General features: G+C 39.2%; 2 protein-coding genes and 1 pseudogene across 5 annotated transcripts; 1 reads left to right on the top strand and 2 right to left on the bottom strand.

Moving 5' to 3' along the window:
* Positions 1-611: 611 nt before the first annotated feature.
* Positions 612-9,673, top strand: LOC149026081 (potassium transporter 4-like). The gene is made up of 9 exons (XM_089146321.1): positions 612-1,121; positions 1,904-2,144; positions 2,235-2,480; positions 5,235-5,285; positions 5,435-5,695; positions 5,814-5,866; positions 7,323-7,437; positions 7,561-7,815; positions 8,404-9,673. The coding sequence occupies exons 1-9, from the start codon at positions 1,077-1,079 to the stop codon at positions 9,489-9,491; spliced, it is 2,355 nt and encodes a 784-aa protein (XP_089002447.1). The 5' UTR covers positions 612-1,076; the 3' UTR covers positions 9,492-9,673.
* Positions 9,674-10,016: 343 nt separating this feature from the next.
* LOC149026082 (retinoblastoma-related protein-like) lies at positions 10,017-19,756 on the bottom strand (annotated as a pseudogene). Its single transcript, XR_016171481.1, has 7 exons — positions 18,842-19,756; positions 16,432-16,459; positions 16,238-16,380; positions 15,966-16,078; positions 12,326-12,441; positions 10,599-12,216; positions 10,017-10,513 (listed from the first exon to the last, which is right to left on the bottom strand). The product of XR_016171481.1 is annotated as a retinoblastoma-related protein-like (transcript).
* A 126-nt stretch (positions 19,757-19,882) lies between these two features.
* LOC149026083 (retinoblastoma-related protein-like) lies at positions 19,883-25,550 on the bottom strand. Of its 3 annotated transcripts, XM_089146324.1 has the most exons (7): positions 25,208-25,550; positions 24,981-25,085; positions 24,744-24,845; positions 24,518-24,614; positions 24,331-24,377; positions 21,710-21,896; positions 19,883-20,049 (listed from the first exon to the last, which is right to left on the bottom strand). In XM_089146324.1, the coding sequence occupies exons 1-4, from the start codon at positions 25,280-25,282 to the stop codon at positions 24,606-24,608; spliced, it is 291 nt and encodes a 96-aa protein (XP_089002450.1). In that variant the 5' UTR covers positions 25,283-25,550; the 3' UTR covers positions 19,883-20,049; positions 21,710-21,896; positions 24,331-24,377; positions 24,518-24,605. The 3 variants fall into 3 exon arrangements, with proteins under 3 accessions (XP_089002450.1, XP_089002448.1, XP_089002449.1); XM_089146322.1 differs by having other exon boundaries at positions 24,518-24,845; XM_089146323.1 differs by lacking the exons at positions 19,883-20,049; positions 21,710-21,896; positions 24,331-24,377 and having other exon boundaries at positions 24,466-24,845.
* Positions 25,551-25,804: the final 254 nt, after the last annotated feature.

Raw genomic sequence — 25,804 nt, forward strand, 5'->3', positions numbered from 1 at the left:
ACCCCAATTGCACTAATTGATAATGACAAAAAGAAAAACCAGATGTATTTTGATGTTTTCCTTGAGTGGCACCATCGAGGAGTGGGGATAGTAACTTGATCGGGATGGGGGACCATGGGCTTTGTGAGGCCGCCGGATGGTGCAAACCCAAAACCTCCCCATGGAAAGTTGAGTTGTGTATCCGTTTGACTATCCTAACATTATTTTAATGAGAATGTAGTCAATGTGCATGTTAGTTGGCCTAGACGAACTTCGTTGACAAAAAAGCCAGAAAGGAAAAAAACATTATGTAGTTATTTACCAAAAAAATATAAAAGAGAAAATAGTATATAAGTGTTTATATAAAAATCTATTGAAAACACATTCAATATTAGGAGAATATTTCACTTTTATACAAAATTAAGAAATTTTATTTACGTAAGAGGATGAGTTAACATTGTTACCAGAAAAAAATAACAAGATGTAAAGATTATTCCTAAAATAATAACGCTAAGGTCACTCTCTAATCAGATGATTTTTTTTGTTTGTTTGTTAGTAAACCCTAATCATATGAAATTGCATGTAAGAAGATAACCCTGAGTCCCTGACTGAGACTTCCGAAAAACTACGCAGATGAATCAAACCGGGATCATGTCCTTGTTAAAATATTTTTACGTCAAGGCGTCACTAGTCTCCAAGAGATCGCTTGAGCGCCGTTGACGTCGTCCATGTACATGAAGTGATGGAGCAACAAGCCTATAAAATTTGCTGTCCATTTGGAACCTTCCCAGAAGAACTCCGTGAGTTTGTGGGGTCGAGTCATGTGGCTCATGAGTCACGACATGAGCTGAGCTGAGATGAGAGAGAGAACTTCGAGGAGGCGTGGTGCTCCAAATCCCAAAGCTCAAGCGAGAATGGTTTCGCTTGTCGAATCGCAGCCCACAAGCCTTGCGTGCTGAATTAGCGAGAGCAGCCCGTGGGCGTTTCCACTGTCAATCAAGGACGCAGCGGTCCTAGATCATGGCATTTTGAATCACAGGTTTATATTAAGAGTGAATCTCGGAAATTAGTACAGTTTTCAGATTGGCGCTCGACCAATGGATTCCGAAGCTGGAACTTCGTCTCCTCGAACTGCTTCTCAGGTTAGGGTTTTCTGCATCTCTTTCTAATTTATGCATGTTCTGATCTGTATCTGGTTTCAAATTCTCTTTCTTCTTGATTCGAGCTGTTCTTGAGTGTCATTTAAATCCTGAATTGGATGAATTCGGATCTATCGGGAACGCCAGTGTGTTTGGCTTATAACGTTTTTATTTATCTCGTAAACCATAATTTTTTCATTTTAAAATTGTACAATTTTTGAACCTAGTGTATTTAGTTCCATCTCGCTGAACACTCCGGTACTGCTACTTGTAGCTGACCTTGTTTATTGGGGATGATTGTAAGCTTTAAAATGAATCCGAGGAGGATACTTAAGGATAAAATTCTGTTGAAGAAAAGAAAACAAGAGGGGAATCTAGTTGCAAATGAACCCCGTATTTGTCACCATCACCCGGAGAACGAAAAAACGAAATTTAAAGTTATAATTTGGGGAATCAGCTAAATCAGTGTTACTAATTGAAACTCAGTAGATGGTGAGTCACCATATACGTTTGATATATAATTTGAAACTCAGGAGATGTGAATGTAATAGGAAAAATTTCAGGGGGTGTAAACATAGTAGTTAGCAAGCCCAGGGGCTGTGTATGTAATTTACTCCTTTGTTTTTAGTACAGTCTGTTTTGCCACTCAATTAAAATTCTCCAAAATATTTACCTTTGTTGTTATTATTGTTATTATGCTTGGAAGATATGTTAGCATATCAAGTGTCTTGGATGAATGATTCCTTTTGGACTAACTAAATGTTCTTCTTTTGGTTTAAACTCAGTTATCATGGAGGCATATCTCCAGGAATCTGATATTAGCATACCAAAGCCTTGGTGTGGTCTATGGGGACTTGAGCACTTCACCTCTATATGTTTACAAAAGCACCTTTGCTGGAAAGTTACAAAATCATCGGAATGAAGATGCAATATTCGGTGCCTTTTCATTGATTTTCTGGACCCTCACATTGATTCCCTTGATCAAGTATGTCTTCATCCTCTTGAGTGCTGATGACAATGGAGAAGGTGTGTTGTAACTGAATGTTTCTACTTTTTAATCCATCTGGTTGTTTTGACCAAAATGCCTATTCAATCTGACGTTCTTTCTTTAATCAGGTGGAACATTTGCCCTTTACTCGCTTCTTTGCAGGCATGCAAAATTTAATTTACTCCCAAATCAGCAAGCAGCTGATGAGGAGCTTTCTGCATATAATTATGGACCCTCATCACGGAGTGCAACCTCCTCCTCATTTAGACGTTTTCTTGAAAAGCATAAAAGGCTCCGTACGGTTCTACTTTTGGTGGTATTATTTGGAGCATGCATGGTTATAGGTGATGGTGTTCTCACCCCAGCAATATCAGGTACTACAGTTTCTTTTCATTTTCTAAAGGGCTTTGAATTGGATTAACTTCTCATTTCTCACCTGCCATTTGGCAGGTTCCTATTATCTCTGACATTCTGAATCCTTTTTTTTTCTCTCTCAAAATTTTAAAGTTGAACGGGCATAGTGGAATATATTGTACATATTGCCTTTTGTGGGCAATGTCACCCCATAAATTGGCAATTTTGCATTTGGCATTGTCCATTGACTGACTTATCCAGAAGTAAGATTGAAAATGACTTGGGAATAGATCAAAAGTAGTTTATGCAAACACATACAGTCCCTTTGACTTGGATCCTGCCAGTAAGGTTTTACTTGGCATATGATCTTCTGAAATATGTCTTGATCAGATGGTTATGAATTATGATTGTCCTTTCATCTCTGTCTGTTTGTCTGTTTTCTTATCAGAACTATCCAATAATTTAAAGGTTTTGGATCAGCAATTGATGGCATCAAGTAATGGAAAATCTTTGGCTGAAGTTAACAGAATTGTTATAATGGGGGGCCATGGTGATAGCTTGCCCAAAGTTTCATGATAATAGGATCACACTTTAGGATGGGCTTCATCAAGGTGGTTTGATAGACCAAAAGATAATTTGATCATATGGCTAAAACATGTTTAATCGGACTGATAGAAGAATCGGAGAACAAGACAGAGATCATGTAGTAAAAAATGTTCACTTAAGCTTCCTGTGTTATAGTTGTCAAGGTGCCTCCTCAGCATCATTTTGGTGACCAGCTTGGCATCCAGGTGCCTTGACAACTGGTGTTGCCTTTGTCACCTAGGGAAGCGTTGTGATCAGCTAGTCAAGCATTGTGGTCCCCTTGCATCCAGGCCTCCTCTGTTGCCTTGATTCACCTAGATGCATATGATGAAACGATTTGTGTATGCCACCGTTAAATGGGATGTTTACCCAAAAGAAATGTGGAAGGGAAAGAAAAAGATGGTATCCGTTGAACTATAGATCCAGATCCTTGTGTGTTGCAACCAAATGTCTTTTAGACTATCATGATCTTGTTGGGTGCACATACTGTCAAGTATAATGACATAGATTCATCACTGAAATAGGTTTTGCCAGGAATTAGTCTATGGTAGAGTTCTATACATGTTGGGGATTTCCCGTGGGTTTTCTATGTAGTAGGCCACTTTTAGAGGACTAAAATATGGGTAATTCGATTCCATGGATGATTAGATGTTTTAGTCTCAAACTCCCAATTTATTTTGGTGATTCTATTCCTAAATTGAACTGGTTCAATTTAAGTGATTTTAGTAGTTTGTCTTTAAAGTGTTCAGTTGGGCTGCATTAGGACTCTCTATCGTGAGTCTATTTTAGATTCTTTACCAAATAGGTTAAGGATTGGGTCTAGCCTTTCCTTTCTTATGTGAAGAGTCTATTGAGGAGTCTTTTATTTAAGGTTGTCAAAGGAACAAGTGTTGAACATGAGTAACAATATTAATGCAAAGCTTTCCTTCTTCTTGGTTGAAGATCTGTCTTGTGTTTGATCAAGGCCTGGTGGGATTGATGTTGGATGCAATCTACACCTTGTGATGTGAAGCGTAGGTTTATTGTTTGACAACTTGTGTTTGATTCCATTGACACCTTGCAGTGGGAAGCTGAGGTTGTTCTTTGGTTCTTTATTATTGTTTAACAGTCATCTGATCTCAAGATTTATTCGTTGTCAACCACTAAGTTCAACTCCCCAAACCCTTGGAACTGGTGAAATATGGAATGAATGCTCTTCTCATAGATGAGAGACTTAGGCAGTAGTTATGATTTCTAACCCCAAAACCCGAGGTACATTTTTTCCTTTTCCCTCTTTCCTTTTGTTCCCATTTTTCATCCCATACCAGCATCACCAACCTGACTATGGAAATTCTCCCAAAGGTCGGTGACTTCTCTACTCACCAAATAGGGGAACTCAATCAATTTTGATGGAATTTTTCCTGCTTAACCCCTTAAAAAGTTCCCCTTTTCTAGTGCCCTAGCCCTAGATTTCTTCCATGCTCTTCTCATAGATGAGAGACTTAGGCAGTAGTTATGATTTCTAACCCCAAAACCCGAGGTACGTTTTTTTCCTTTTCCCTCTTTCCTATTGTTCCCAGATTTTTCATCCCACACCAGCATCACCAACCTGACTATTGAAATTCTCCCAAAGTTCAGTGACTTCTCTACTCACCAAATAGGGGAACTCTATCAATTTTGATGGAATTTTTCCCTCTTAACCCCTTAAAAATTCCCCTTTTCTAGTGCCCTAGCCCTAGATTTCTTCCATTCTCTTTACCTTGCTGCCAATTCAGCCTAAGTGTCACTGGTCTGCTTCTTTTATTTTACTCCACCGCTGGAATTAGTAAACCTTAAACTAACCTCAGACCCTAAAACTCCATGAAACCCTAACCTTCAATTTTCTGTTTTCCCCAAGTGTTAACCCTAAACAGATTCTCCTTTTGGTAAAAGATCCTGGTTTGTCTCATTGTTTTGACTATTCAAATCTATGAGTACATTATGTTTTTTCATCATGTATCATGGAAGAAAATCATGTACTGGATTTTTAGGTGGTCAGTGCATACACTTTGCGTTGATCTTCTTTAGTCCACAGTTCCTTCCAGTGACTTCTATTTTGATCCTTATAGTGTAGCTGTGTAAATAGAGCAGTTCTATGGAATTCCAGTAGTGTTGAAAGTTATGGTGCTCTTTTTAGATACTGAACCTTGGCTGTGTTTCACAACCTGCAGTTTTAGCAGCAGTATCAGGGCTGCAATATACTGAGGCAACACTAAATGATGGTAAGTAGTTTCCTCTGCTTTTACTTGTCTGGTTCACTGTTTCATCTGTACAAATTAAACCCAGTCTACTGAATGAAAAGCAATATTTGAATTATACCTCTGCAACTTTAACATTGTTTTCTAATGGCTCATGATGTTAATCCATCCAGGTGAGACGTTATTGATTGCCTGTATCTTGTTGATTGGCTTGTTTGCCCTTCAGCATTTTGGCACACACAGAGTTGCATTTATGTTTGCACCAATTGTCATTATTTGGTTACTATCTATTTTTTCCATTGGCTTATACAACACAATACATTGGAACCCAAGGATTTTATCTGCTATTTCTCCGTATTACATCATTAAGTTCTTCAAAGAGACGGGCAAAAATGGATGGATTTCTCTTGGAGGTATTCTTCTTTCAATCACAGGTATGTAAGATCAGGGACCCAAGTAGAACTAGTGAAGAGTAGCATGAAGAAAATGAATTTATTCTCCCATCTTGTAAGGATCTAGACATGTAGCTGATTTTTTATTGGGTCCCACCAGGTACTGAAGCAATGTTTGCTGATCTGGGGCATTTCACTGCCTTCTCAATAAGGGTAGGTCTAATTTTAGCTCTCTTCTTTTTTGCTTATCGAAGGAATCATGAGGTCCTTTGCTAGATTATCTGAGTGTATTTGCAGTCATGTTTCGTTCATTTGACTACAAAGCTTATTTTTCTGTGATATGACACTGATTTCAAGAGGTGAGAATTTTTCTAACGTTTACACACAAGAAACTAAGAAAAGACTCTAGGAAACATTTAATCAATATGGAGATAAATATGTCTCATGCTATGAAAGCCCAATAACTTTTGGTTCTCAACACATGATGTAGTTGTGGTTAGGAAATAGAATTTATATCTTTTTAATTAAATAATTGTAATTTGCCTTTCATTATTTTATTCTTAGTAGAGTCCTGTGTCAAATTTGATTTAGAACTCTTTCCAGTTTTATAGTCCAGAAAAGTCCTGTTTCAGTTTGATTGGAGGAATAGGATAGTTGGGTCATCAGATATTCTTGTAACCAGCATATTATTCAGATTGGAGAGTCTTGGGTTAAAATTTGTTTATATTAATAACCACTGGTTGCCCGGAGCCTTGCGTGCATATCTTCCTGCTGATTTCTTCTTCTTCTTTTTAGTTTCACTTCTTTCCTTCTATTACTTTTCTGCCTTAACAGTAGTGGCAGTATTCCTTGTTGGCTACTGATCTCGATTCCCCCTCTTTCTCTCTCAACTTTGGGACGGTGGTTTCCCTGCCCTGGGTGATCAAACCCTTACAGCCTCTTGGCATAAATCTCCTCCAGCTGTGAGAATCAAGTCTGCAATTCAGATTGTCTTAAGCTACCTATGACCGAAAATAATCTCTGAAATATCAGTTGCTTACCTGGATGAGTGTTTGGACTAATTTTAAGTGCCTCCAACACACCTCTTTGCTTGCAAACCTTTGGCCTGGAATTTCAGGCCAAGTAGAGACCTGTTATGGAAGTCCCCTTGATGAATCCTTTCCTGCTGGATTTGTTTGTAATTTAAGATTTGAAAACAACCTTGGCAATTTAAGTGATTTTTTGGATGAATGCAATTTTAGTGATGTAATTCCCTATACTTCTTGTTTCTATTATCGCCCCTCCTTCCTTCCATTATTTTCTTTTGTCCTATATTTACACTTTGTTCCAAGTTTATCATCAATCTTTACTTTCTATTCACCCTTGTATCCTCCCTACATCTAAGCACACTTTTGTCCTCTATGATTACAAACATGGGACTCCCTTATGTGATGAAATATAATTACATAATGGTCACTCTTTGTAAACATTGATTTAATAATTGTTTTGCCATTTAACTTGGTACATGCTGCAACCTAACAAGGGTTGGGACATCCCAATCTGGGTTTGCATGAACAGATTTCCCATAGGATTCATGTATGCTCAGTGAGTCTGGGTACAAGGGCAGTTATGTTCTTTTTATGTATTCATATTCTGGAATGAGACCTTAATATCGTCATTGCTTATGCAGATTGCTTTTGCATTTATTGTGTATCCGTCGTTAATAGTGCAATACATGGGGCAGGCTGCTTTTCTCTCTCGAAACCTCACTTCAATTGATAGAAGCTTCTATGATTCAATACCAAGTCAGTTTCTTCTCAATTAAATGGGGCTTCTGCCTGCTGTTATTTATTGATCTATGCAAACATTGGATTCTTGATGCAATGCTGAATATCTGTCTGCTGTCAATATTTACTTTTTTCCCGCAGAGAGTATATTCTGGCCCGTCTTTGTGATTGCTACGCTTGCAGCCATTGTTGGGAGTCAAGCTGTCATTACAGCTACTTTCTCCATTATCAAACAGTGTCATGCTCTTGGTTGCTTCCCACGAGTCAAGGTTGTCCACACCTCAAGACATATGTTCGGCCAGATATACATCCCAGAGATAAACTGGATCCTCATGATCCTTTGTCTTGCTATAACTTTGGGATTCCAAGATACAATTTTAATTGGAAATGCATATGGTAAGTTCATTCTTAATGAAGCTGCTGTGTTGCGTCTTAACATTATTACATCATTGCTATTTCGAATACTTGCATTTGAGTGAAGGTGATCTAGTTCATTCTCCTGTTATGTCCCTATTTCTACTGCTAAATCAGACTTTTTCAATTACCCAGGACAACAGCTCAGTAAATCACTGTTGTCTGATTCATGTGCTTGCAAGACATATGAGGGTAATTTGTTATTTGAGTGACTGAGTTAATTGTAGCCCAAGTAAATTATGAAGGACCTGAGAACTGGCAGGTTCCTGCTTTTAGATGCCTACTAATAGGAAGGACTTCTTCAGATTCTTGTTTCAAGTATCCTCTTCATGCATCTGCTAATTTGTTTGGCTAGATGAAGTGGTATGACCCTTTTTGAGTTAGTTTATGTAATAATAATTCATTGTGTTATGGATTCCCAGCTGCAGGATGTGAGTGCATATGACTGATACATAAGAGCAAAGAGAATAGCTTTCTATCTTTACTCTTTAAATGTCCTTGAACTTCTTTTGATGTGGTTTTTGTCAGTACATTCTGCTCTGGTTCTCAGTAATGTTTTTTGTTTTCCAGGCATTGCTTGCATGACTGTGATGTTCATCACAACATTTTTAATGTCACTCGTCATAATCTTTGTGTGGCAAAGAAATGTTATATTGGCTGCAGGTTTCCTCCTCTTCTTTGGATGTATTGAGGGAGTTTACCTTTCAGCATCATTTACCAAAGTACCCCAAGGAGGATGGGTTCCTCTTGTCCTCTCAATCTTCTTTATGGTCGTCATGTTTGTTTGGCACTATGGGACTCGCAAGAAGTACAACTTTGATCTGCACAATAAGGTTTCTCTAAAGTGGCTACTGGGATTGGGCCCTAGCCTTGGTATTGTCCGTGTGCCAGGGATAGGACTTATCTACTCAGAATTGGCAACAGGGGTTCCTCCGATTTTCTCCCATTTTGTCACCAATCTTCCAGCATTTCACAAGGTCTTGGTTTTTGTTTGTGTGAAATCGGTCCCGGTACCATATGTCTCACCTGAGGAACGCTACCTCATTGGTAGGATCTGTCCGAGGCCTTACAGGATGTATCGGTGCATTATAAGGTATGGCTACAAGGACATCCAACGGGATGATGGTGACTTTGAGAACCAGCTAATCCAGAGCATTGCAGAATTTATTCAGATGGAAGCAGTAGAACCACAATTATCAAGCTCTGAGAGTTCATCATTAGATGGGAGGATGGCTGTAATAAGCATACGATCTCTTCAGTCAACCTCAAGCTTGATTGTTTCCGAGCAAGAGGACTATGGAGCGAACACCCCCATTCAAAGCAGCAAATCAGCAACCCTTCAAAGTTTGAGATCTGCATATGAGGATGAGAATCCACAGGTCAGGAGGCGCAAAGTGAGGTTCCAGTTGCCACCAAACCGAGGTATGGATCCTTCAGTGATGGAAGAGTTGTCAGATTTGATACTGGCAAAGGAAGCAGGGGTTGCGTATATAATGGGCCACTCATATGTGAAGGCCCGTAGGTCAGCATCATTCCTAAAAAAGATGGTGATTGACATAGGCTATTCATTCCTCAGGAAAAACTGTAGGGGTCCATCTGTGGCACTCAACATTCCTCACATTAGCCTCATCGAAGTTGGCATGATTTACTATGTGTAGCCAAGAAGGATGCAATAAATTACAGTTGAGACAGTAAGGAGTGGATCTCTATTTGTTTTGGGGAAATGAAAGATTCTGGCGATATTTCTTTTGTGGAGCTAGGGTGAAGAATTGTAACTCTAGACTCAGGTCTTCGTTAAAACAATATATTGTTCCTCGCCTCTGCCCTACAGTAGTTTATATATCTCGTAGCTCAGCAGTCTGCACAGCCAATAAAGGTATCATCATAACTAATTAATCTTAATCTAAACCTGCTAGATGCGATCTTTAGGGTTATTATGAGCTTGAGATTTCATCAAGGGGAATGGCGTATTGCCATGAATGTGCTTTAACATGGGGCTTTTGGAAGCCTTTCTAACATAAATTGGAACACTTCTTGAAAAAACAGTTTATGTTGCTTAGGTCTTTAGCAAGGTTTAAAGTATCCCACGATACCGTACAATACTAGCTGTTACATATCCATATTCATATTTGACTCAACCGATACGATATATCTCGATACATCTCCATTGAATTATATTAAAATACATTAGCCAGAGCGATACAATCATCAAAGCACTATAATACGTCTCTTAAAATTGCCTAACTGATACGATACTCAATACAGATATTTTAAATCATATACAATACTAGTATACTACTGTAATGGAACTTTTTCCCTTTTTCGAGCGAACAGAGAAGAGACACCGTAATGGAAATTGAGAATGTGACGGTCACCCAATTCTTCAGACTACCTTTTTTCTTTAACTTCGAAACTGCAACTTTAGTTTTGCGACTACATCTCTCTCTGAGTTGGAGCTGGATTTTTTTTTCCCACGTCGAATGCTGATCTAGATGTTATAGGAAACTGTGGATATCAAATGTCAATTTTCATATCGAGGATGAATCATCTTCCAGGAAAGAAATTTAGGCACAACATTCCATACAACCCTAGAAATCATCAGCCCAAAACGGCAGGAATTATTATATCGCGGTCATCCCAATCTGGGTCCATCCAATTCCACTCTTTGAAACTCCAGGTCCTGCACGAATTATTAGGCCATGAACATAGCGTCCATACAGGGGGTGGTGGGGGGAGAAAAAGCTTTTGATGATGCCCCATTTTACCTAAACAAAACCTTTTCTTCTTCGGTCACAAATTTACCTAACAAATTAACAAATTGAAATCAACGAGGATGACACATTTCATCGGGTTATTTGAAAAAAACACACACAAACCAAAGAGATATTTTCGGGTCCATAATTGACTCTGCCACATCTAGATGAAATTAGTAGATAAGTAAAGCTTCAGCTTTATCTGTTCCCTTGTACGGGCCCCTAAAATACATTAGCAATTTAGCATTTTAGATATTGAACCAAGATGGACGCCGTTTTCGTTGGCAACAAAATCGGTTAAGAAAAAAAGCGGGGACTCGGTTAAAGTCAAATTCAGCAGCAAACAATACAAAGATTTTAAATTAATTTAGTTCAGTGGAAGCATACCTCGTGGTTGTCTGGAAGAAGCTCAAGATCCAACACACGAAGCACTTACCAGGGTGGTAGCAACCCCACTCATACATAGCACTTACAGCTTGTGTAACAAAGGTATAAGATTAGGGTGATGGGGAAGGAAGAAAAAAAAAGCTGATTTACATACACGGGAAAACCCTGAATATTAGCCGTCAGGTTGCCCAGATTTCAAGGCAGCAGCACCTGAAGATGAGGCACGGCCGCCATTCTGAAGGTAAAAGAGAGGGATTTCTATTTGCTGTAACAGCAGACTGCCATGATTTTGGCACAAGTGTAAAAGCCAATCTAACTGTGTATAATTAAAAGACAAAGAATCATATTCTAACTGTGTCTACGGTCTTAAATCGATTTGGGTAATCGTTGCAGAGGCGAGAACGGAAATTGGAGGAAGACCCAAGCTAGGAGCGAGGTGAACGGGCTTAGACAAGAGAAGGTGGTGGTGGGTAGCCAGCATGAGCAGTTTCTGGAGCTTGGCGGCGAGTTTAATGGCAATTTTGGATTTGATAGCCGATTCTTTGGTGGAGATTGCAGTGGCAGCTGGTGTGAGGCGGACACAAAGCTGGGTACAGTCGGAAGGAGTGGAAGGTGGGGTGGGAATGGAGAACAGTTCAAAGACGTAAAGATAGCAATTGATCATGGAAAGGAGTGAGCGAGGCTTCGGCAGGGAAAGGTAAGAGCAGCATTTGGATAGGATTTGTAAAAGCAAGTAGTGTTTGGGTTTGGAGAGCAATAGAGTTTTGAGTTTCTGGACAAAACGGATCTTGTTTTGCTTCACAATGTGTCTGTCCAGTGATTGGTCTCGTACTATTTTGATTTTGGGTTGTGAGCAGGAAATGACAATGGAGAAGGTAGTGTTGGGGTTAGGGCTCTGATTTTTGTGGTTGTTGAAGGGTTTGAGAGAGGAAGGCAGTTGGAGTGAAGGATTGTGGTGGTTTGTGTTTTGGGAGAAGGATTTCGGCGGCAGAGTCGGGGACTATTTTTTGTAAATTTACAAACTATTAAACTTTTAAGTGTAAAAATAAGAAACTCCATTTACAATATGATCCTTTGTTTTTAATTGTACACCATTAGATTGGTTTTTACACCTGTGGCAAAATCATGGCAGTCAGTTGTTTGCAGCAGTAGTTGCCGCAAATAAAAATCCAAAAGAGAGTCACTTACCAAACCAACTCTGTCACCATCAAAGTTGACTGCACCTCTTATGACCTTCTGGGTGCTGAAAAGTTAAGGGTTTGAGGAACAATAGAAGCAAGATCATCAGAAATTGTATCTAGTAGGTTTCATTTAAACACAGACAGTATGCAACAAAACTTAAAACCACGTACCTATTTAAACGATTATTAGTTGCAGTCAGGTCCTTGGAAGGGCTTTCATAGGCATGGGTGCTCTCTCCTTCGTATGCATAGTAGCTTTTAGAGCTTTGGGAAATGAGGGCATCCATCTGCGAACAAAACCAAACAGCAAGCTGAGGCAAAATATAATATTGATAACCAAAATAAAATAAATGTGATGGGGATGGTAAGGGAAATGTATAAGGAAAAAGAACTATCAATTGAGAATTAGTTTTCTTGCCCTTGGCACAAGCCTAGTACACTACAATGCACACACTTTTGACCATTCAACTGGGGGGCTACCTTTTAGATATGCTTCAGACTCTGAGATGACAAACCCAGGGTTTTAAATGGTCAAAGAGCACAAGTTCAGATGCCCAGAACACACACACGAGACATATTTAGTAGGTGCTATAATAGACAGGGTTTGGCTGAAACGAAAAGCTTTCTACTCTGTTCTGTATAAAGCACATCCATGGCAGGATGGAGTTAGACAAATTTTACATCAAGGCTTTATACTCTGTTTTGTATGATGCAGCTACCAACATTCGCAGTCTCAAAATCCTTGAGATCAATGACAAAAGTTATCAAAGAAGATATGTAAAGCAAGCTAGATAATCAAATGATGGTGAACTTGTAAATATCAAATTGGTCAACATTACTTCAAAAGCGATTCTACCGTAATAATGGCTGCCTCCAGTGAACAACAAAATGACATTCATCTGTCATTGCAAAAAATAAGGGAGAAGGTTCCTGACATACTAGAACCTGAAAACCTTTCTAGCATGCCTGCTATTTCTCTCTCCAGAAGCAGTTAGCATTGAAACTTGGTGGATAAGGCCAATGCATCATCCACTCATAAGTTGAATCTCTGACCAATGTGACTTGTCCATGTCATCAGAATGCTTCGAGAATTGTTTAACAAGGTTAATTGAGACTCGCCAACTTAAATGGTTAATTGAAACTCCCCAGAATCCAGTGATCAGACTGCAGAAATGTCAGGTCTGCAAGACATGAAATATAGCAGTTCCAGAAGGTTTTTCGTGTTATCGTTTTCCAACAAATTATGGTATCCATAGGATGAGGTCCCATGGCATGAAAAGAACCATTACACTAAGTATGCGCTTCAGTTCAAGTATGTTCCAGCAAATTTCGACATGGAATGACTCCAAAACACGTAAAACACATGCAAGCAACATTTTTAGACTGCATATACGACAATAAAAGCATTAAAGCAGCAAAGGTTTCTGCATACAACACCACCATATGAAGCCGCCAAGCTCTGTTAATGATGTAACCCCCAGTCAAGGGCCAAGCTTCAGAATCTTATTCAAGTGAACCAGAAGTAAAACTAGGATTTTATAACTCTGCGGTATGGTGTAGGTATGACTGAGGGTTGTTAGGGCCTGGGAATAGGGCTAATAAGATGCAGGTATGACTTAGAGGTTAGGGTTTAATGGAATTCAAGCCTGAGCCTTGAAGTAGTTTAGATTTTAGAACTGAATCTTCAAGTCCAGGTTTAGGAAACGCTAAGGATTATGTTTTTTAGGCTTCTAGGGTTTAGAGGTGATTTACGGTTGACAGGAAAGAAGAATAGGGTTTGGCCAATAGATATAGGGTTAGGCTTTGAAGAAATTAATCTGATTTCTGATGCTTTATTAGATATAACTCTAGAATTCCATGTTTCAAACAATTAGGGTTTTCTCAATTTCAAGGGTTTCAAAAGGGGAAACTAAGGTTAGGGTTGGGATCGAAGGTAGGGTACGGGGACAGGAAAATGATACTGAAGTAGAATGGGGTTAGAGTGAGGGGAGTGTAAATTATGATTGAAAGCTAAGGTTAGGGTTTCTAGAGTTTTAGGAGAAAAGAGGAAATTAGGGTTTACTAGGGTTTAGTGTGAAGGAATAGGGCTGATATAGGGGCTTGAAGGTAGGGGTTTGGGAATTCTAGTTTTTAGAAACCTTGCATTCCAATCCTGCCGCAAGGAGAAAAGAAGAAGAAACAGATGAGGAGAAGGGCTGGGGAATAGGATAGGTAAGGAAAGGGAAGGGTGCCATAAGGATTGGGGGAAGGGTGAGGGGCCTGCGAGAGGGATGGGGTTGGAATTTGCAAAGTCTAGGGTTAGGGGATGGGGAATAGGGACTCCGATGAGAAGGAGGAAAGAAGAAGCATAGGGGCAGGGGCAGGGGCAGGGTTTAACTTGCCGTAGGTGATGATGGAGGCTTGGAGAACTGAACTGAACTGCAGAATTTTAACAAGCACACGCACAAAATTGCATGACTTCCCTTCCTAGGAAAGCCCATGGCTCCTCTCTTCAACATCCTTCAATCACAATTTCATTAATCATCATATCTAAGTTGTTTACAAGTGGATGCTCCATTTATAGCCTTTACGTGAAGGATCTCCTGATAGGACTCAACCAAACAAGGAGTTCCTCTTGGAATAGAACTCATACTCATACTATGACTCAACTAGGAGACTAATTAATGATAGAATTCTATTATAAGGACTCCTCACCAGAAAATAATTGCATAATCTAAAGAAACTACTAACTTAAGGAATCTAATTTGAAATAGGATTCCAACTTGACACTCCTACTTGGACTGGGATTCTAAACAAGGACTCAAATAACAAAGTAAAAGTAGATATGGACTCACAAAATTATTCTGTACTCAACTAGGACTGCAAAAAGGAAGGCAAAATGACCAATTTGCCCTTGTCCAGATTCAGCCTTCCTGGAGGGTTTGCAAGAAAATGGCTTCTCTTTCCTTTTTTTTGTTGGGGGGGGGGGGGGGGGGGGGGGGGGGGGGGGTTTACATCAGTTGAAGTTTGAGTTTGGCAATCGAGGGAACAGGCTTTTGGGGACTTGGGCAATTTCTGCCTTAGTAGCATCAAACCCTAACCCAAACCATAGACGCAGGTGGACGGCAAATGACTGCTCTGCCCTCGAGAAAAGCGGAAAAATCATGCCCGTAATGGTTCTGTACATGCTCCCATCAGCCCCCAATGCTTACACAATGACTACATGACCAGGTAGCGTTCTCTTGCCGATAAATTACAATGCATATCATAAGAAATAATATACAAATCTAATTTATCCTCCTCGACACAACCAGATCTGGATCTGGTTCTTGGTCCAGGTATTTTCTTCAGATTCAGCTAGTCAACAAAAGTGACGTTGCATCAAGGACTAATTTACGGATTGTGACCACAGTAAGTACACGATTAAGTGGCATCTGCATAAAATGGAAGCTACTACTCACTTAAAGTGAAGTCCTCAAAGTCTAATCAAACAATTCAAACCAACAGGACAGAAAGTATAGGAAAATAAAGTACAAGCTGTCAGCATGTACTTCCCTGTCTCCCTCCTCTCCCCCCCCCCCCCAAAAAAAACAACTTCCCCTCTCTCAAACTCTTCATTAAATATGAGTGCCCCTTCCCCATCATTTCATCTATCATTTTCTACCCCATTATCACCTTGGTATGTAAGATGTAAAGATAAGCAGGCAGTGTGTTAGATTCTATCCCTAAAAATATTAACAAGAACTCAGCAAATTCTTTGGACAGCAGAAACAGTTATCTAGTAAAGAGAATCATTAGATAGTCATACAAGTAGCATAAAGCAATAGCATACCTTCGACGATCTCAGCGAAGACACATAAATATTATGTGCAGAAGACACTTTCTTCAGGGACATATCAGGAAGAGTTGGGAATTGGGTTAACTGAGGTGAACCAGGACTTTGACCTACGTGACAAACAAAGAAGCAGTTAAGAACCTTGACAAACAAAGAAACACTCAAGAACATTCTTTTCTTCGATTTTATAACTTTACTAAAACATAGAGAATGACAAGCAAAGGAAAGAATGGAAAATATTAAAAAGAACAGATTTTAAGAGGGTCTACCATCAGTGTTATTGTTAACTTCAGGATCCTGTTAGCTTTTGGTGTTGCATTAGCAGAACCAAGCTCCACCAGCAGAGGCTTTACTGCTGAGATGATAGTTCATTATAGAATGTGATAATATCAACATGGTCCTGTTCCATTTTCTGTTTCCAAAGAAAAAATGGGTTAGAATTTATGAAAAATTGAAGGTTTACCAGTATTCGGTGAGCAATATAACCACAACTGCAAGTTCATGACCATTCAACAAATACACTGCAAAAAACTTAGTTTTACACTGGGGTAGTTTACAATAATTACATACAATTTCCTTAAAGGTCAGGTTAATTGAGAGATCTGCAAGCCACCAAAATGAGACCAATTTCCTTAAAGGTCAGGTTAATTGAGAGATCTGCAAGCCACCAAAATGAGACCAATCATAAAAAGAAGTGTAAGTTTGAAAAATCCAAGCTCACATAAAAGATTAATCCAAGGTCAATGAATGAAGTTTCAGAATATCAGTCAACAGTGCTCTAATCACTTACTCTGTTGTCTCAGAGGTTTCTGATAACAAGATCAGACATTTATGCTTAATAAGGGCTACTAACTTCATAATTATTCAATGTGCATGTTGATAATTCACAAATGGTTGAGATGACATCTCTATAGTGGGTCTTAACAATTCAGATAGGTTAGAGACCTAAATTATATGCATGATGTGCAGGGTTAGAATACCCTATTGCGATTGCTATGGGCCCACTCAGATATCAAAAACCCAAGTTTCCAAGAAACACTAGCAATTCTGTAATGCACTGAAGCAATCAATGGAGAGAGGAAGGGACATGATTAACAAAAAGAGGAGGATCACTTGATAGACTAAGGCAAGGACAGAAAGGAAACTAGTATTATTATATGGGGACATGCAAGCAAGGGGAAACAAAATAAGGATATAAGGTAATAATGGAGCTAGGGAAGGTAATATGTAATGGTCCAGAGGGAGTTATTACATGAACTAGGAAAAGAAAAGGTATTTTCTTCTGGCACAAGACAATACCCCAGGAAACATAGCCAAACTCAAGAAAGACAGAAAAGTCTCTCAATCAAAATCTGCATTTACTGAAAAAAACAAAGGCTGATCCGCACCTAATAATCTCCTTGAGCATGATCCTTAGCAGGACGCATAATCAAACAAAAAGACAAACAATGGAAGGTATTGAGTTGATGTCTTCTATGCAAGTTTACAGCAACCAGACCATATAGGTAGGTTCATCATTGGATACCTACTCATGCCAAATACAAGAAAAAGAAATTTGGGGGTGAGGAAGATCATTCAAGTCATTTTCAGCCCAACAGGTCCATTTGCGGAAGAATAAAATCACAACAATATCAAGGGAATAGGAAGAAGAATAAGAGAGCGAAAAAGATTGCAGGAAGAGAGGTGGGAAAGAAAGCACACACCAGCCAAAAACACGCTCAACAGCTGACAGTTTTGAGGCATTCTCCAATCTTCTCCCACAACAGTGATTACAGGCAAATTTAAAAAGAGAAAAGAATCCTAAAAATAAAACTACTTCTCAATAAGGGAAAAAACTCAATACAGAAACCCCCTTTTTTTGGGGGGGGGGGGGGGGTGGGAAAATAACTTTTTTTCCCTTTTAGTATATATACAAATTCTCTAGTGAGGACAAATATTGTAATTTCACATGAATACACAAGCATTGTGCATGGCAATGACAAAATGATTTACTTTCATATTATTTTTGAACACCTTTTTATAACCTTAACTAAGAGAATTGGAAATTAAATCTTACATTTGTAATACACATAGAGAGGTGTCATTCAAACACACCCTTAAAATATTTACCTTACTAAAGAAAACATTGATCCCTGTCTCACCGCATGTCTCCCCTCCTCCCGGATTTGGCTTAATTAGACTGCAAATAAAATTCCAAATTCAAGATTCCTATCAGGGTGAACAACTTCAAGGGACCAAAAAGAAAGATTAGTTTTTACACTGTTATATGAAACCATTACCTGGCAAAAGCAGAGTTTTAAGACTGTTATATGAAACCATTACCTGGCAAAAGCAGAGTTTTAAGACTGTTATGTGAAACCATTACCTGGCAAAAGCAGACTGTAGGCGGTGGTAACTTTGATTTCTGACTGTTGAAGGCCAGGAGACATTCCTTAACAGCCGATGTGAAGGAATTGCATTCCACCAAAACATTACAATAATCACTACATGCTCTTTTTGAAGATCAGGTGTCCCCATTCTGACATGGGGAGTAAAAAGATAACGAAGGATTGAAGGAGATCCAAATGAGAATTTTCATCATTAGTTAGCAAATTAACAGTCTAGCTATCACATCGGCCCTCTTTTTATGTTGGACACTCTACCAATGCAGAGAGCAAAAGAGAGCATGGTTATCAAGGTGACCACACATTGGAGAGGGTCTAAAACCAAGGCGGTTAAGGCACCTAAGGAAGAAAGGAGCCAGGATGCTTGGGCATCGCCTAAAAAGCTTCATCAACTATGACAGAACATTAAAAAGATCCACAGGAAATTTTAGCGATAAAACTTTGAGATCTAAAAAGAAGATTCACTAATTCAAAGACAGATGTACTTAATTAGGAAAAACAGGATCTTTAGATGAAAAGCAGAAAGGAAAGCTACCTGATGAAATTTCATACTTCTTTAAAGAAGGCAACAGGGGCAAACCTCCACAGGAGATATTATTGAGCCTCACAATTGCATCCAATGATGGCATGGGTTCTCCTAATAACCCCATTCGGACTACTTCTGCAGAAAGGGATGATCTTGCAACTATCAGAGAATTGTACACTGAGGAACCCTTCTGCCAAACCATGCTCTCTAACAGTCTTTCTTCCAAAGAATTTAGATGTCACCTCAACTCTCTCGGAAGAAACTCCTCATGCCTAATGAAACTCTCAATCACTTTGCTCAAATCAAAAGTCGTAATCCCACTCCTCTCCAAGACTGCAGGATAGCATGGTTACTGTTTTGTCACTTTTGTGTGTGGCTAAAACCAGCTCAGCAAGACATGCAAGCATGCATCTATGCAACCTCTCATTGGTTAACAACGAGGTTAAGTTACAAGCATGCAATATTTGAGATTCTGCAATACACGTTTCTTCCAAAACCCTATAGTATAACTTCAAAGCTTCCATTCTTCTCTCTTGTGCCCATACACTGTCCATCAGATTGGCAATTGGAAGACTTCCAGTGCCAGGCCTTTCTGCCACAGAACTACTTGGGAAGATGGCCTCCAATATAAAGTGAGCCCACCGTGTTACATCATTAGTTACATCCCTATGACAGGATGCAAGAAAGTGCTGTAGTTCTGCAGAGGGAGTTGAAGGAAGTTCAGAAATCTGAGCCACTTTGCAGTTGTCATTGCCATGCTTACTGGTGTAGGTGTCATCTTCAAGACACCAACATTACCAACATCTGCAGATGACGCAGCAGGAAAGCGTGGAGGAGAAGGTGGACTAGTTACAGTCTTTGACAGGGATGTCATAGAATCAAATTTTCACTGCATAAGTTAGACAAATTAGCTTGGTTAACAAAATCAAAAATATTTGAAGAAATAAGTTGTAACCCAATGCCTATGCAAAGCACACCTTGAAACCACTGACATTCACACTGCCCCCTGCCAAGCTCCCTGTTCCCAGTAAACTGTCCTCCTGGTTAACAAACATCCTCTCATCCAGTTCACCCTTGTTACTTATTGCATCATCGTAATCTTTCTCTAGAATAATTAAACTTGATGACAGAGAAGACTCCTCCATTAGATCTTCAAAATAAGTTAATCCATCTGAGCAATCAGAAAGGTAAGAGCTTCAGCAAAAAGGCAAGGAAGTTCTAATATCCCCAGTGGAATGATCAATTTCTAAAGTTCGAACTTTAAAAACCCAAAAAGAAAAAGAATGACCTGTATCAGTATTTGCTAAATTCTCAGATTTACATTCTAAAGTGGACCTGGGGTTTTCTTCAAGAATATATCCACTGTTAAATTATTCACTTTTTCCACTGTTCCCAACAACAACAACAACAATAAGCCTTGTCCCAACTAAATGGGGTCGGCTACATGGATTCTTGCCCTCCAATCAGTTCTATTCGAGGCCATGCTAGATACAAGGCCTATGCTATACATATCCTTTCTCACCGCTTCTCCTAATGTTATCTTAGGTCTACCCTTAGCTCTTTTAGTTCCTTCAATATGGATTATATCACTTCTCCGAACAAGAGCATTTATAGGTCTCCGTTGAACATGGCCGTGTCACCTCAAACGACTTTCTCTAAGCTTATCACTTATGGGAGCAACTCCCAGACCAACTCTAATATGATTGTTTCTTATCGTATCCATCCTAGTTTTGCCACTCATCCATCTTAGCATCCTCATTTCTGCTACACTGAGTTTATCTATATGATTCTTTTTAACAGCCCAACACTCTGCACCGTACATCATAGCTGGTCGAACAACGGTCCTATAAAAATTTCCTTTAAGCTTTAATGGAATGCCGATCGCATAAGACCCCGGACGCACCTCTCCACTTCATCCACCCTATTTTAATTCTTTGGGAAACCTCATCCTCTAAATCACCTCTTTTACTTATGATTGAACCTAGGTACCTAAAACAATCACTCTGAGGAATCTCTTTATCATCAAGTATCACCACCTCATCATCTGCCCGATCATGACTAAAGTTACAAACTAGATATTATGTCTTCGATCTACTAATTTTAAAGCCTTTTGTCCACTGTTCTCCTTAATTCAATTTCTGAGGTTTCATAAATATTGCAAAAAGATGCAAGAAGGTCCACCCCTTTGTTTACTTTTCTAACTGCAACAAAACTAGAGACAATAAGAAAAGGCTGGGAAGAGAGGAGGGGTATATTTAAAAAAAAAACTGCCAAAATGTCAGGTAAGACAGGGGGCAATCAGGAGAAGTCCCGGGGGCATGTGAACAATCCCCCTCCCCCCCCCCCCCCCCCCAACAAAACAAGAGACAATAAGAAAAGGTTAGGATGGAGGCGGGGAATTTTGGGAAACCCCAGATTTGACGGAGGGTATATTTGTAATTTTCAAAAAAAACTGCCAAAATGTTTTGTTTACATGTACTGTTTTATGAACTAATTACTGAATTGGGGGCAATCATGGATAGAAAAGTTCCTCAAGCGTACAGGCATGTGAACAATCAAGACAGCCTATCACAAATGTTCCACATATATTACATACTAGCCATCTTTTACTTCTAGTAAGTAATAAGTAATAACCAGTTAAGCGCCTCCTTCCCCCCCCCCCACCCCCACCCCAGAGAGAAAAAAAAAAAAAAAGAAAGAAGGAAGAAAATTGTAGTAATCGTATTAAAACTTTCAATGAAGATATGGAAGAATGTGGTGGAATTTATTTGGAGATTTTTGGCAAAAATGTTTTTATGTTCAATTGTGTACAATGCAAGAAAGTGACTAACCAATATAGCAACCAATCCATTTGTGCAAGCCAGAAAGTCCTTGAACTGGCTAAAAGCATGGACACAAAGTGCCAAGAACAGCAACCATCCAAACCGATGATAATCTGATGCATAGCTTGTCGATATCTCCTTGCCTTCACTTCCCTCTCTTGTCAGAAAAAGCTTTTCATAAGCACGTTTGTAGTACCTATATACCATGAGATAAACATTAAGACATGTTACTAGGCATAACCTTCCAGAACAAAACTAAGAAAAAAGTAACTGCATTCTTGAGTAGAGCAACAAAGTCATGTTCAGAAAGTAAATTCAATTCATTGCATTCTTTGCCAAAGTAGACAAGAACAGCATTTCAAAGATTCACCCATATCACTGGGAAAGTAACTGTTCTTATCATCCCTACATTAACAATGGAGAAACAAATAGGAGTCATACAATAGAGACAGTAAAGTAAAGACAGGCTTGGTGTGTGCACAACCTTTTGTAGAGAAAGCAGAACCCAATGCTTATGATAGCCTAGAAATCATTTTAATTATACTCCTACATATCTAAAAAATAGTCTACGCCAAGGTCTCGCCACATGCTTTGAAGAAAAAACATACAACTGGGAGTGGCATACAGTACAAAATGTAGTTGTTATAAAGACAAGGGAATGGCAACAAATGACATTGCATGATTCGGTCATAGAGCACTTGATGGCATTGGTTTAAGAGCAAAGCTTGTATTAAAGTACATTAACCAGATATTTTGTTGGTTGATGATAATAGGCACAATGTTAGTCAAAGCAGCTTCAACATCTCTCAATTTTCTGAACAGACTGTGTAGGCAATCTATAATTCGACTAAGACTTGGTAAATAGATGAGCCATCTAATCATTGTCGATTGTACATAACCATCAACTTTTCTAGAGAAAATTATGAGCATACATTGGAACTGAATGGGAAATGTGGTTAAATTTAATCACAACATTGCATCTTCAGTTTACTCGACTTGAATGATGCAGTAACCTAGGCAGATAGTAAATTTAAACTCAATTCATTAATATAAAACTACAAACTGAAAGATACTTCTACAATTAAAGGCCATACAGTAAGAAGGCACATCTTTTTTCTTTTCTTTTTTTTGGGGGGTGGGGGTTTACATCCTCTGCGGGCTTGACTTCAGCAGCCATCGAGCGGCATTCAAAAATTGAATGCCACCTGTCCTTTTATTTTTTCAAGCGTGAGATCCTTAAAATCTTTAATTAGTTTTTAAACCACTTTAATTAATAATTGGTTCAGGATGACTCAAGACCAAACCAAAATGTTAAACCCAACCCTAAACAAATCATCAATTTTCACTCAGCATTTCTCTCAACATCGGCAGCTGTGTCATTGTCAGGTCTCTGATCTTTCTCTCAACAAGCGACAACACTGCGACTGAAAATACAAATGTTGGAATGGGTTCTCCCAAAACGATCTTCTTTTCTGACGCCAACAAAACAAGCGATGGCGAAACTCTGTATTGATATCATACTAAAGCTGCGTCTTTCCCTTGGCACTGCAACCGCCATCTCAGAAGAAGAGAAATTGTGTACAGTGGAGAAGGGGAAATGGCTCACCTTGCCTCCCTTTACTTCCACCATTGATACTACCTCTATTGCCAAAGAGCTACCAGGTCATTGTTTTGATAGAAATGGCGATGACGATAACAATACCAGCACCACAACGGCTCTCACATGGAGACTTGATTGCTGCCCGCATCTCCTGAGGTCCCTTGTACAAAAGCCATTCCGTTTGAGACAGGTCAAATTTCACAAATGTCATATATGCCTGTTATCAATTTAAGTTTTATTTCCTATGTTTAACAATTCATGCAGGTCTCTAATTCAAAGAATGTTGAACAAACAACCACAGAATCTATGCATATTTCTTCCACAAGTTTCTGCAGATCCTTCGAATATCCATCTGCAAGATTTGTGCAAATACTTAAAAGAACGAATTCAAGCACAAATGCAAATGCTTCTTTGCAAGATCCAAGAATTAAGAAGTCATATCGCAGCTTCAATCTCCAAGAATTTCTTCTCTGATCGTCACCTGTGTTCATCTCTTATCCTCCTCCTCCAGTTCTGTCTTAAAAAATTGATCCACAACTCCTCACACGAACAGACAGAAAGAATGGAAAGCTGAAGGTTTAGGGTTGGGTTTAACATTTTGGTTTGGTCTTGAGTCATCATGAACCAGTATTAATTAAACTGGTTTAAAAGCTAATTCAAGATTATAGGGATCTAACGCTTGAAAAAAATAAAAGGACAGCTGGCATTCAACCGCTTGATGGCCACTGAAGTTGGCCGCAGAGGATGTAAATCTGGAGGGGGGGGATTACAGTGTTACTGCGACATCCATCAAAAAGAAATAAAATGTATATCTAAATGGTAATCACCAAGGAAAGAAAGATAAATGTAATAGTTGCAGTGGGATGGTCCTATACTCCAAATGTGTTTTGGTGGAGTAAATCAACATGCCAAATTCCAACGTCTAGATGTTTTCAAGTAAAAAGACTTCATGAATTTGTAGCCCATACACATGCAAAAGTCCGTATGTTAGCACATAGAAACAGAACAGTATGAATACAACGGCACTCACTTGCTTAGAAGGCTCAAATGCACGAAATTGGCTTGCAACTCCTTTGCCTGGTTCCAAAAAATAAAAGAAAAAAGAAAAAAAGAAGAAGCGCAGAATATGATACACATTCTGAGAAAGAATTCACATGAACACGGATTTTTTAAGCAAAATAAAATCAACACACAACATTTTAATTTCTATACAATACCTCGAGTCTCTTATCCCAATCGGCACCATAGTGTTAACTCAGAATTGGACCAACCTTAAGAAAGAACTGAGGCATCACTTAGACAATATCAACAACGCTACAAAAGCAAGCAATGAAAAATAACCAGCAAAAAATCAGGAAATTTGTTGCTAAAGTAACGCCGATAAACAAGAGAGAGCAAATACTTCAGCTTAGCAACCCTTAGCATTTGGCATGGAGTAAATACATTTTCATCGCTCTCCAGCTTCTCTTTTCCGGTGCTCCCTTCACCCAATCTCTTCACAGAGTACAGAATGAAGGCACACCAAAGTCGATCAATTTCTTCCGGCTTAACAGGATAACAGCACAAACACTCGGTTTAAGAAAAGGTGAAACCAAATACAATTCAATTCAAGAATGAATACATGAAGAGCTTTATCAGGTGAAGCAGAAAAGATTGATGAACCACAAAGTTAAGTTATACCGTTCCACTACCAACGGCTGATATGTTTGCTAACAGAAGGTGCTTGCTTTCTTTGAACAGTTCTGTCGCTTGTGTAAGCGTGTTCGGGTCCAGTGATAATCTACTCTGCAATCAGATCTCGAAATTTGGGTCATTGTCAATGTCATAATCAGAATGCATGAAAGACGTAGTCCATAGTAAGAGATGTTGAGAACAAAATAGACGCTAGCTCTTAAAGAATAATAAACCTTGCGGAGCTCTGTCAAAAACCGAGCTTCCATGTCATTGACGTCATCAGACTGCAAATTAGCAGTAGAACTCATCTTGCTGTGTTCGCGAATCCTGTATCATCGATCCCCATGGCTCGAATCCAATGTAACAATAAATGATTATCAAGAATCCCCATGAATTTGAGAAAAATATTAGTAAGACGATATAGCTCAGGCTTTGAATGTAGAAAACCAGTACGGATCTACGATCTGCTTGAACAGTAAAACCCCTAGCAATGAGACGAATTCGACTCCAGAAGTCGGTAAGATAGGTCAAAAGTTTTTCAGAAAAACAGAAACCCTCCCTTTTCTCGTCCTCCCTCTCGAGTCTCTCTCTCTCTCTCTCTTTCTCTCTGCTTGAACTTTTATTCTATTGTCTCGCGGTCGCGGCTAGCGCGGGAAAAAACAACATGACATCATGGCATGCACATGACTCATGTCATGGCTCCATTGACATGTGAAGCGCCATCGCATACATAGACCTAATGAAAGATGGACACGTGGTTATAACTTTTGGATTTTCACCGCCAATTTTACGTTTTGGTCGACTCTTGCTATGACGTGCCATGAAATCAG

The sequence above is a fragment of the Hakea prostrata genome, chromosome 2 (genome assembly GCF_041222555.1).
Source record: "Hakea prostrata isolate BN-2017 chromosome 2, UWA_Hpros_2, whole genome shotgun sequence".
In the NCBI taxonomy this organism is placed as follows: Eukaryota; Viridiplantae; Streptophyta; class Magnoliopsida; order Proteales; family Proteaceae; genus Hakea; species Hakea prostrata.